Consider the following 13,290-nt stretch of genomic DNA (forward strand, 5'->3'; position numbering starts at 1 on the left):
TGTACTTTCTTACTTACACTCTCATTATTTTTTTGATTTATAACAAAAATTACTGTTGTGGATGTGCTATAGGAAATTTCAACAATCCATTGGAAGAAAAAAGTTTGGTGGTATACAAGTTCTGTGGAAACTTCATTAAATTAAGTCAGTATTTAGGAGATAAAAGGTGTCTATAAAATCTATTTTAATATGTTTATACAGTTTTAAGACTAGGTAAAGTGTCACACCACTCTGAAGTAACTGAACTATAAAAAAAAGTTAGGACTTTCTTTGAGATATTATTGTGTCTAGGAGACACAATTGATGCCCCTGCAGATGCAAAGAGTTATTTTAAAATACATAAAATTGAGCATGGGAGCACACTCATCTTGTGCAAGTAAATAACTCCAATAAATGAAATAGTTTATAGTATCTCCCAAAAGAGCAAATATTAATTAAAATCTGACCACAAGCACACCTTCAATATATGTAGACAACAAAGTGAAAACTTCCTATATACAGCTAGGATTCAAACTGTAAGAGGAGTTATGTGGAATAACTATAGAAGAAGAATGTAAAATGGGACGGACAGACAGATGGACAGTGGTTAAGCAATATGCCCCACAACTTTTAGTTGCAGGGGCATTAAAAAGCTCAATATATAATTTAAAAAGATTTGACCCGGCACAAGATGTAAGGTTATGTATGGTTTTGGTATGAATTGTAGTGTCCAAGATTTGACTGTTCAATAATCTTCTGTCTTTTCAATTTAACCTAATATTTCCAGCTATGATATGTAAAGTTAGCAGAAATACAATGTACAAAACATAAGTAAATTTAACCAGAGAAAATCATCTTTATAAAATGACAAATTACAAACGACATGTGTATGCAAAATGTTTGGATTCTAGAATCTAGAGAATTAAGGACTAACTAATCTTCCCTATTGATTTCCATCCATTTAATACAGAAATGGTGCTAATAAGATTGTCAGGGGATCTTCTGTATAACATTCAACAGTAGTGCTTATATTATGTATATAACATTGATTCTGGCAGGGTATCAAACTATTTACATCTGAAAACAATTCACACAAGATAATTTATACTTTTATCATTTCACAAACTATCTTTTTATCTAAGCACCTCTACTTTGTAAAATGTTCTCAGCATGTAAGCCTACCACGTAGATTGGTGAGGTAAAATATGTAATTAATCAAGGTATTGCCAAGGTAGAACCAGGTGAAACAGAAACAGATGTTAGTATAACCTCTCATATTAATAACTCTTAATGTCAAAACAGCTACTTAATACATCTTCTGTAACAGTTGATTAGGAGAAAGTTTAATCAAATAATGTCATCAGTGTTTACATTGGAGTGTTATCATTTATTAGCAAAAAGTTAATATTTTGGCAATTACATCAGAATAAGACAAGATAGTACAGGGATTCATATTGCCTACAAAAGCAGTGATAAGGTATCAATTTGATGACAGAAAAATAGTCACAATTAAGATTTCATTCCAAATTCATGGCTACATGTTTTACAAAACATCAGATTCCTGAAAATATTACTGCAATTTCATAGTGTGTCTTTTAATGTTGTGATTGTTTCAGATAATGGTAAAGGGTGGTACCAGTTAAAATGTTTAAACCTGCTGCATTTTTTTTAACCTGTCCTAAGCCAGGAATCTGATGTTCAGTAGTTGTTTTTAGTTGATGTGGTTCATACATGTTTTTCGTTTTCAATGGTTTTACACTAGTAATTTTTTTTGCCCTAATGTCATGACGCCCTTTATAACTTGCTGTTGAGTATGAGCCAAGGCTCTGTGTTGAAGACCGTACTTTGATCTATAATTGCTGACTTTTTCAAATTGTGACTTGGATTGAGAGTTGTCTCATTGGCACTTATACCACATCTTCTTATATCTATCTGGAAAATTTGAGATCATGACACTTTACCTGTTTTATTATGTTTATAAAAACTAATTGTACTTTTGAGAATTATCTTAATGTATATCTTTGAGGCTGATGCCTGTCTGATATGAGAAGTTTACATTTCAAACATATAACTAATTTTCTTACACACCATTTATAAACAAAACATTATGAGCTATGATATAGAAATGCACCTATAGACCTATATTCCGACCGTGCAAGGGCTGTAATAGCCAGGGCCCAATCAAGGTCTTAAAATTTTAAAAACATCCATTTGTACAGACCAATGTATAGTTTACTATCATAAAATCCCCTAAGCAAGTTATCTGGCAAATGTCAAACAGAAAACAGAACAATAAACAGGTCTGCAAAGATACCTAACAGATTGATAACAGGTACGAAAGGAACAACAAAATGTCACAATGAGATACCTACAGCTGTGAATCACTGAATGTCACCAACTAGTTACATGTAGTTCTGACTATCAAGAAAATGTCATTGATCAGTAAAACTCCAATGCCTAACATTTTTTTGAAAATCACATAAACAGATATGCTTATAAAATATGACGAATTCCAAACAGACGGTGTAATATTATAAATGGACATAACTCAAGAAAGATAAAAGTGATGCTTACCAAATTCAAATTTGATTTCTGTTTTGTGGTAATAAGCATTGTGTATAAGTTTCATAACTTTTGATATAGGCAAAAAAAAAAAAAAAAAAAAAAAAAACTTAAATTAGAGAATGGAAATTTATATTTTAGAGTCACAAATATGTTTTTGCTGGTCACTTTCAGAAGTATTCTGTCCCAAAAGGGGCTCTTATCATTCTTTCACCTTTTATTTCTCAAGAAACATTAGGTACATTTGTATTTAAACAATTTAATGCCATATTCTGCACCCCAAGGAGTTATGCTGATTGATTTATATGCTTCCTATGCTCATTGATTTCTCTGCTATGCTAAGATTACTTGGATATCAGATGTTTCTTTGATAATATTTCTCATTTAATGATGTAATTCAATGTTCAACAGACAATATGAACACAGAATGTTATATTGATTTTACAAGTATCAATATGAGTGATCAATTTTACTTAAGAAACATAACAGCAACTAAAATTATGAAATTGATCATTCTGAACAATCTTGTCACTGCAAAGCAGATGAAGAGGGCTCAAATTACTTGTAATAGTCTAAATTGTTTATAGCAAAAAAGTTACAATTGTGGTCTTATATTGGCACAACCCTAAAAATGGAAAACAGGAAACTCATGTGGTACAATCAAGTTTGAATAATGGATGTAGGGTATACATCAGAGACAGCAACCCAATGACATGAATTAACCAATAAAATTTGTAAGGGTTCCGCGGAACCCAGTGTCTCGCCTAGTTTTGCTGTAAATTGCAGGCTCAACAAAAATGAGGAATAAAATAAAAATATTCCTCTTGATACTATCTTATGATTGTAAGAAGCTTCTGTCCAAGTTCAGTAAAAATCTAGGATCGTTAATAAATCTAATAAATGTTTCGAAAACTTTAACTAAAGACTGTATGTAATGTTAACTGGAAGAAAATCTAAGTCCATTTAAAAGTAAAATACAGAAAAAATGGAGTTATCTTTTTACAAAATTTCTTTCTGGATACTATCTTATGATCATAAATAAGCTTCTATCCAAGTTTGGTACAAACCCAGGATAGTTTTAAGAAAGTTATTAAAATTTTAAAAACTTTAACGACAGAGTGAATGTAATGTTTCCCCGCAGAAAAACTAAGTTCATTTAAAAGTAAAATACGGAAAAAATGAATTTATTTTTTTAACAAAATTTACTTCTGGATACTATCTTATGATCATAAACAAGCTTCTGTCCAAGTAAGGTACAAACCCAGGATAGTTTAAGAAAGTTATTAAAATTTCAAAAACTTTAACCACAGAGTGAATATTTGTGGACGCCGCAACGACGACGGAATGTAGAATAGCTTTGTCTCGTTTTTTCGACTAAAGTCAAAGGCTCGACAAAAATCTAGACGCCATTTTAAAGTCTGAAAAGATAGCAGGGATGGGCACGATTACTGACAAATGTAATCGATTAATAATCGATTACATGAAGGTATTTTGTGCTATGGATTACTTTATCAAAAGTAATTACAGGTTATATTTCATCAAACTATTTTACTAAAGTAATCGAAATGAAATCGAAAGTAATCGATGATTACATCATGATTTTTGCTGTAATCAATTAAATTACTATTACATGTAATTGAAAATGTCTTTGATATCAGATAACTGTCGATTACTGGAAAAAATGTAATCAATTACAATCTATAATGTTTACAGATTACTGTTGATTACTGAAAAAAAATGTAATCAATTACAATCGATTACAATTACAGATTACTGTTGATTACTGGAAAAAATTTAATCAATTGTAACTATTACAGATTACAATTACCCCATCCCTGTAAGATTGGTGTCTGTACATTATGTAAAGTCTTATTCTTGTGGCTTACTCGCCTTTAAGAAGGAAAAGTTGTGAATACCTTACTTTGACAGATTACCAAAGATCAACCCTTTACACAAATAATCTATAAAAGACTAAATATTCAGCCTTACTTATTATTTTTATCTAAGATTTTATTTTTTAATTACTGTAAATATTAGTAAATGTAGATATTTTTATGTTTAGTGACAAGGATATGTTTATGTTTGGCTGAGAGATTTAATATCCATAATTTTGCAACATTTGAAACACAGAGCTGTTGGTTTTAAAGTTTTGATGTAAACAGATTTGATGATCTCTGGCATGGTAATTATTTAGCAGGAAGTTATAAACAATCATATATAAGTGAAGAAAGTAGAAAGTTTAATGATAAGTTTATGTAATTATATATGTCATCAAAATAAGGTGTCAGAATTCAGCAACCATAAAAACTACATGATCTTGACATAGAAAGGCAGAAGCTACCAATATAATGCAATTTATGGCAACAAGGCTTACGTGCAAAACATTATTTAATGTATTACAATAACTTACAAGTTTGACTGTTGCATGTAACATTGTTACAAACTAAGGATCGTAAATAAAACACTCAATGGAATAATAAATGTCAAAATTAGAAACAAATATCATGACGAACTGGACCATTTAATTGGGGTTTTGTTTTTTTATTATTATTTTTTTTTTTTATTTTTTTTTTTTTCTGTTTTCAAAATAATTTATTCATTTATATATTTTTATTTTTATTTATTTTTTCTGTATTATTATTGTTTTCTTTTTCTTCAATCTTCAATTTTCCGTCTTTTGATCCATATTTATATATATATTTACTAAATTAGATATACCATTCTTTACATGCATGCTCATTATCATACATATATTTTTGTATTATATTGCTATAAATGTTAAATGGAGAAGACTTCATAAGTCTGTTTGACTTGTGTCTTATCCAATTTGTACTTTAACAAATAAAATATGTTTAAACTAAACCATTTAATGTGTTTGTTGGTGTTTTTGTTCCAGTGGTCTGTATGACTGTGTAGTATTTTTGGGCGATTCCACTATTTTTTCTGAATGATAAAAATAAAGGGAAATTAATAGTGAAATCAATTTTGACATTCAATTTTTAATTTTTTTTATTTGAAAGCTTTACATTGCTTTAGGGAATGGTAAGTTAGCAGATCAATTTACTCTTCAGACAGAGTTAAAAAATAGTTTAACTATCTTATCAAACTATGAGAACCTGAAGCTTGAAAACAACTATATCACACATTTGGAAATTACACTTAAATATATTGCTAAATAATAAAATATACAACAATAAATAAATAAAATGCAATCATTTACATCATTGTCTTGCCAAGATAAAAATAATTTCAAATAATCTAAAGATTACTCTAACAAAGAAACAGATTTCTTTCATTCCAAACATCTAATTAAAGGGAATTAATGAACAAAAGATGATCTGCCTGACTAACAATATAATTTCTGGCTGTTTTATTATAATTTCTGTCAGATGTTTGGCAAATTATTTGGCTAGACAACTTGCAGTCTGTTTGACCAATCCAAGTTTACTTAAAGACCTCTGGGATTATGCATCATACAACCATACATGTACACATGTAAATGTACCTACATGTACTTTACAATTGCATTAAATTTTCTTTGGCACTTCAAAGAACTTTTTAAGTTTTACAGGGTTGCAAATCACAGCATTTACACTGTTTCCTAGTGAAATTTATCAACTAAAGGAAACCACAGATTGTTCAATGGGGCACATGGAACCCTTTGCCTCCCCTGCAATTGCTGCTGTCATTTGAAAGATCAAATGTGGATTGCTTAAAAATAAGTATATCAATCAGTAAAATGCAGGAAAAAATCAATGCACTGTATAGTTGTTTTCATTTTGAATGATAAAATTGAGAATGGAAAGGAGTAGGTCCGGTAAGGACCGATTTTGGCCTCAAATTTCAGTTTCATCTGACGAAAGATTTTGACCACTATTTAAACACTTAAGTGTCTATTTCATATGATTCAATTAATTTATGTGCAAGATTTTAACTTATTAAGTCGTTAAAAACGATCCGATTCAAGCTCAAATATGAAAAATCTACCAAAAATCCGAAAAATGTCACTTTTCAGATGGTTTTTGTCAAAAACGAAAGTGGCCGCATCCGTGTTCATCCTCAATCTTTACATATGTTATGTATTTCCATCAAATACAACTTCCATTTCAATATTTTGGATGAACACGAATGCGGCCACGTTCGTTTCACCCGGAAACCGTCTAAAATTTAACTAAAATGCTGGAATTGTGAAGATTTCAGTCATTTAGCACGACTTCATGGTGTTAGTACCCAATATATGTGCATTGTATTGTCAAAAACAGCCCATATTTATGTAGCAGAACCATTCTACTATCCAATAACTAATTTAATGTTTACATTTTAACAAATTTGTAAAACCGCTGTATTTTGGGGCCAAAAAGAGGTCTTACCGGACCTACTCCTTTAATGTGAAATGTGTCAAAGAGACTTCAACCAGACCAAAGAGCAGAAAATTCATTTCCAAGTTTCAAAATATTCCAAGAAGGTTTAAAAATGTTTAATATAGATGTTTAAAAACCGTTATCTAAATGTAAATGTTCAATGAAAAAAAAGAAGTCTATCGCTACTTATGATATCAAGAAACAAGAATGTGTCCCCAGGACACGGAAGTCCCCCTCACACTATCATTTTTTATGTTTAGTGGACGGTGAAATTGGGGTAAAAACTCTTTTTGGCATTTAAATTAGAAAGATCATAGGGAACATGTTAATACTAAGTTTCAAGTTGACTGGACTTCAACTTCGTCAAAAACTACCTTGACCAAAACCTTTAATCTGAAACTTGCACTATCTTTATCTCTGTTCAGTTGACCGTCAAATTGCCAATTTGGGGTCAGAAATCTAATTTGGCATTAAAATTAGAAAGATCATATCAATAATATGGGAACAAAAAAAATATATTTCAAAATTTAAATTCGTGCATTATGTCTTTACTCTGTCTCATAATCAGACTTTTTTCAAAAGTTTCATAAAACATTCTTTGATTGTGTGGAAAAGATATTGATGTCATAAAAAACTTAAATCACACACTGAACCTATATCATAATATGTTGACAATTAAAAAGAATATAAAATTTCTTAGTCTCGCTTCCACAAAAGATGTTTAAAGTTCTTCATTAGTGTTTTTATTCTATTTTTGTTTTCAAAATTTGTCCCAGAGCTTTTAGTTGAATGAAACTTATACATGTCAGTGATCTTACAAGTCATATTTTTTGTTGACACAGCAACTTTTATGATATTTATATAGGTTTCTTGAATTTGATACACCTGTGTAAGGTGATAAACCTTTTTACAATGTTAAAAGTTAAATGATGCTAATTTACTACATAATTGCCTGAAACAAAACATGTGCCAAGTTCTTATACAATTTAATGCCAAATTTTAGTGAAATGCTACATGAAATAAAAACACAAAAAACCTTGCAGAACATGTTTCTTTGAAGTTATCTGCCAAACTGAGCAAATTCAACAACCGAACCATAACATGATAAAAACCACCCATCAAATATCATGAATAATTCTGACATATTGTTTTTCAGGTGAAGAATTTACATAAACCTGAATACAAAACAAGTTATAGCGACCCCTATCGAACCTTTCCATAGATTCACCTGCAAGTTACCTGTCCATTTAAACTTTTGGCAGTTCTATTGTCCCATCTAACAAATACAACAGGTATTGTTCTCTGTATAGTTTATTCACTCAGACCTTTAAATTTCTTCTAAGAGAAATCTATCACTCATTGATTAATCTACCTGAGTAAAAAATGTATCTGCTAAATTAGATGGAAATAACATGTGTACTAATTATAAAAAACTGTATATGAGTTTGAATGTATTATATTTTCAATCTGTTGATTGTCAACACTGATTCAAACATTAATAAAAGTTGATTCCAAAAAAAATGAACATTATTCCTATTTCCAAAAAAAAATATGATAAAAACAACCTAAAAATGTTGATGTTTATTATATTAAGGCCTTCTTCAAAGTATTCTATAACTAAACAAAAACTAAAAGATGCAAATTTTCATACGAACAATACTTTTTATTTTAAAAACAAACTGTTTATGATTAAATTATTATTTCTTGTGAACAGATTGAAAAAAATATTATAAATGTTTAATAAACACAAAATCACAGGCATTTCTTTTTATGTGAAACATGTAATTTCTATCAATTTAGCAGATACATTTTTTACTCAGGTAGATTAATCAATGAGTGATAGATTTCTCTTAGAAGAAATTTAAAGGTCTGAGTGAATAAACTATACAGAGAACAATACCTGTTGTATTTGTTAGATGGGACAATAGAACTGGCAAAAGTTTAAATGGACAGGTAACTATCAGGTGAATCTATGGAAAGGTTCAACAGGGTTCGCAATAATAATCTATGACAAACAGACTAGGATAACTATTCTCATGCTAATTACTGAACGTACAGATAGCTGCTAAGGAATACTTTTAAGATTCTCTGCATAACGTTTTTGCTACATGTACAATGTAGATCTAATAAAAAATGTGTGTTATAATTAAAAATGTCTCAGCATTACAAATGTAGCTTTAGGATCCTGCTCCAGTTGTGAAAAGAACTTTAAAAAAAAAAATAGGCATGCAAGATCAAAATATGAACCAACATTCTAAACAAAATTAGGTACATCTCAAATTTTAATATAGAACAGGTCTAGGATGTAATGGATACATTTATTTTAAAAGTCTTTAATTCTAAAATAAAATATTGTCCTGACCGACCCTGCAAAAACGGTCCTACTCATAAAATTTTAATGTCCAAACTTAGTCAAATATTATTTTATTCATTTCCGATTTTCATGCTTACAGATCAACCGGCATTGTTCCAGCTTTAAGAAAAAAATAAAATTATTTCCCTACCTACCTACCAATACCTTGCTTGGCAGGGTCGGGATTGGGGAAACGAACAATATATTAATTTTGGCCTAAAATGTAAAAATTTAATGCAATACATCTAGGCATTATTTAAGCATCAAACTTGAAGAAACATATAAAATGGAAGCTTCTTGACACCCATGACACCACAGTGGTAATCAAAATATATTGCCTTTATATAAGCTGATATAATCTCAGCATCTCCATTATCACAATAACCTATCATTAATTATCTACAGGAAGTATCAGAGATGACAGATAACCCACAGATAAAGTAATGGCTTATTTCCTAAATGTCTTCTTATCCTGCTGTCATGTAAAACTTTAAGTAATATGTATTACATGTGGATTAGCCCTGTATAAAAGTTCATCAGTTATCATTAGAATTCAAAACATGATCTTTGCCTTGATTCACAAAAGTACTTTAGGCCATTCAAAAACAAGAGATTTTTTGTAAATTTTACATAACCATGACAAAAAGACAAATGAGGACATATATATTATAAATGAGACTCCAGATGTTTACTGCACTTTTTCCATAGTACAAATGTATACTGTTGTTCTTATTCAAATGTATTACAATAAAATGGTAAACAACAATGTGTACTATGGCAGACATGTGACAGAATTGTCAAGCCACAACTGGAGATTAGAAAATTTTCAGCTGGAGTTTGGGTCTCAAAACTGGAGATTTATTATCGACCTTTTTATCGGCGCACGCAATTTTTTTTTGTTTTTAAACTGCATATCTTCCTTTTTTTGGGGGGTTAAAGGAATAATTATTCCATAGTATGGACCACAGATGCCCCACTCTTACTACATTTTCAATGTTCAGTAGACCTAAATTGGGGTCAAATCTCTTATCTAAATATCATATCATAGGAACATGTGATGTGTACTAATTTTCAAGTTGATTTGACTTCAAATTCATCAAAAACTACTTTGACAAAAAACTTTAACCTGAAGCAGGGCAGAATTAGACGAACACAAATAAATGGATAAACAGACAGATAACCAAACCAGGACGAACAGACGAACGGACACACAGACCAGTAAACATAATGCCTCTCTACTATTGTAGGTTGGGCATAAAAATTGATGTGTAGATGCAGTTCACGAACCAACAATAAAATGGATCAAATTATAGATTTATTCCTTCATGTACAAAATATGTATTTTTCTTATTAAAGATATATATGTACATTTCAATATATCATACTTGAAATTAATTGTTATCCAGATGATATTTTGACATTGTTTGCTAGATTATCATTATTCATCACTGTTTTTTTCTGTTTTTCATCGTTTCCAATTTCCTTCACATACTAAATTTTCAAAAATGTTACAGCCTTTGCGTAGCGATTTTGTCAATAGTCAACCCTAGCTAATTTAACGGATACATGTATTGATAATCATTTGCATAAGGCTGATTTCAAATCCGATGGAGCTCATACATGTAGTATACTGCAGTAACTACATTTTGTACGTGTATGTACGAGGGAAGAACAAAAAATTGCTTTGACAATTTGCAGATTTAACACTGTTGCGTTGATATAAAATTAAGAGTAGTCCATGTAGCATGGTTAGAAGAAATATAAACATTCAAACATTAACAAAATGAACAATATATATACCCTCATTACTACATGTATGTATACATGTACATGTTCATACTTTTCAATTTACCAAATGTACTATGTAGATGTACATTTGTATCATGTATGCCCAAAAAAATTTGCAATACAAAATTGAAATTAAACATGTAAAATATTGTTATTATGTCAGACATTTTTCAGAGGCCATATCCGAACTTTTTCAAAGTGTCCATTTTTGTAGATTTGCCCTCCAACAGGTCAAAATTGTTTACCATATATCCTTTTAGATAAAAATTAATTGCAAAAATATCAAATTAGATATCATACATGTACATACATGTACATGTACAAAATGTATACTACATCATTTTTTGTACATTGCACTTCAAAATAGAAACTTGAATTTCATGAAAATGGGAGCTGGTCAAGATTATAATTTTATGTAGTTAGAATAAGATGAATTATCAGTCCAGAATGTGCGAGCAGCCAGATCAGTTCAAGATCAGTTCAGAATGGGGATAATAAATACATGTAAATGTAAAATGTATGATGCCTCATGATGAGAGTGCAGACATGTAACTCTAAGATTGTGAACACAAGTCACAACCCTTGCAACAAACCTTTAAAGGGTCATTGGTAGCCTGTTGCAAGACAAAATTTCTGTTCCTATCCAATATACCCTTATCTCCATTTTTAATTTTTAGGCAGTCTATCTTTTCAGGCTTTTGCATAAATTCTTTTTAATTTTTTCTCGATCTGAACTATAAGTCCAAATAAATATGATGTCTTGGAAGGCTATTTTAATTTTTTGCTTTGCTCCTTCCTGCGACAATGTAAGGTGTCAAAGAAAAAAATATAATAGCCTTTCAAAATGTCATAATTATTTAGACTAGTTCTGAACGAATTACAGTTAACCCGTACCACCGTAAACTCGTACCAACGTTAACTCGTACCAAAAAAATAAACCCGTACCAATGTAAACTCGTACCACTGCTAACTCGTACCAACTTATTTAAATGTATTTGATTGGTGTTTAAATTATGAATATATACTGTTATTAACTCTATACCTATATAAAATGTATATAATTTTGAAAGTACAATGACCAATGTTCCATGTGTATTAGATGTAGACAATACCTTGGCAGATTTGATTTGTTGTCTCCCTTGAATACACCCTTGTTTAAACTTTTACTGATAACCATTGGAATTAATTTTTAATCATTCCAAATCAGTTACATTAAATAGATTTGGGTACTTTTCTTCTGTTTCCCAAAGGAATTTTATTCACTAAAAGAATTAATTTTGTGTGTTTTAAAAGTTTAAATTGTTTATGACCAACATGTTAAAAGTATGATTCTTTTTATACTAATAATTTTATTTGCAAAAAGACACTCATGGGTCAAGCAAACACAAATACAACATTTAATACAGACAGTGAAGAATTACAAATATAAACATAAAAAAAAAACATAGTTATAAATGGTAATTAATGTAGCCTTTGATGGACATGGACCTCATTTTCCCAATTCTAATGATTGCTTTATAAAGTCACCAATTTCTGTCAAAAGCTCAGATTTAGGATTTAAAAGTTGTTTTATATATAGTCACGATACGTTGGAAAGTACTATACCCGCTATCTTCGATTTAAAAAAAAACGTCTTTTTGTTCAAGTTTTCATCACAATCCAGTATAAAACTTCACTAATTCAACTTCTTTGTATTAAGTTTAGAAAGAAAAAACACCACAAAACATTCATATTTTTTAATTTATTTTTAATGGTACGACTTCCCAGTGGTACGACTTTACGTTGGTACGAGTTAACTTTTTTGGTACGAGTTAACATGGTACGAGTTAACATGGTACGAGTTTCCGTTGGTACGAGTTAACTTGCTTCCTTCTGAACATGCCTGAAATATGTGCCACTGGACATTGAATAAATATTAAAATATGTATATTTGGAATTAAGGGTTTTTGCCTATTTTATAAGGATATAACATTGAAGAAATCATAAAAAAAATAATTTTGTTATTGTTGTCAATGTTGACCAATGTTGACCAGTGCAAGATGAATGAAACTTACCTGTATTCACAACAACTGGACCTACGCTGGAAAACCAAACCAGAACAAATAGACTTGGTTGGAAATCCATTTTAATTCAAATATATTCATAAATCATTATTCCTAATTGCATTTTAATGCACAAAAGATTTTTATGTGCAAAATCCATTTCTACTGTTTTTATTGAAGTCTCGCATTTTCTCGCACTTTGTTG

At 30.1% G+C, this 13,290-nt stretch overlaps 1 protein-coding gene across 1 annotated transcript in view; it reads right to left on the reverse strand.

Moving 5' to 3' along the window:
• The window catches only part of LOC134714602 (chondroitin sulfate proteoglycan 4-like), a 30,832-nt gene extending 17,542 nt beyond the window's left edge, over positions 1–13,290 (reverse strand). The window contains exon 1 of the mRNA XM_063575978.1: positions 13,098–13,290. Coding sequence (XP_063432048.1) covers positions 13,098–13,167 — 70 coding nt within the window. The 5' untranslated portion in view covers positions 13,168–13,290. The remainder of the gene's footprint in view (positions 1–13,097) is intronic.

This window comes from Mytilus trossulus, chromosome 4, assembly GCF_036588685.1.
Source record: "Mytilus trossulus isolate FHL-02 chromosome 4, PNRI_Mtr1.1.1.hap1, whole genome shotgun sequence".
NCBI classification, from domain to species: Eukaryota; Metazoa; Mollusca; class Bivalvia; order Mytilida; family Mytilidae; genus Mytilus; species Mytilus trossulus.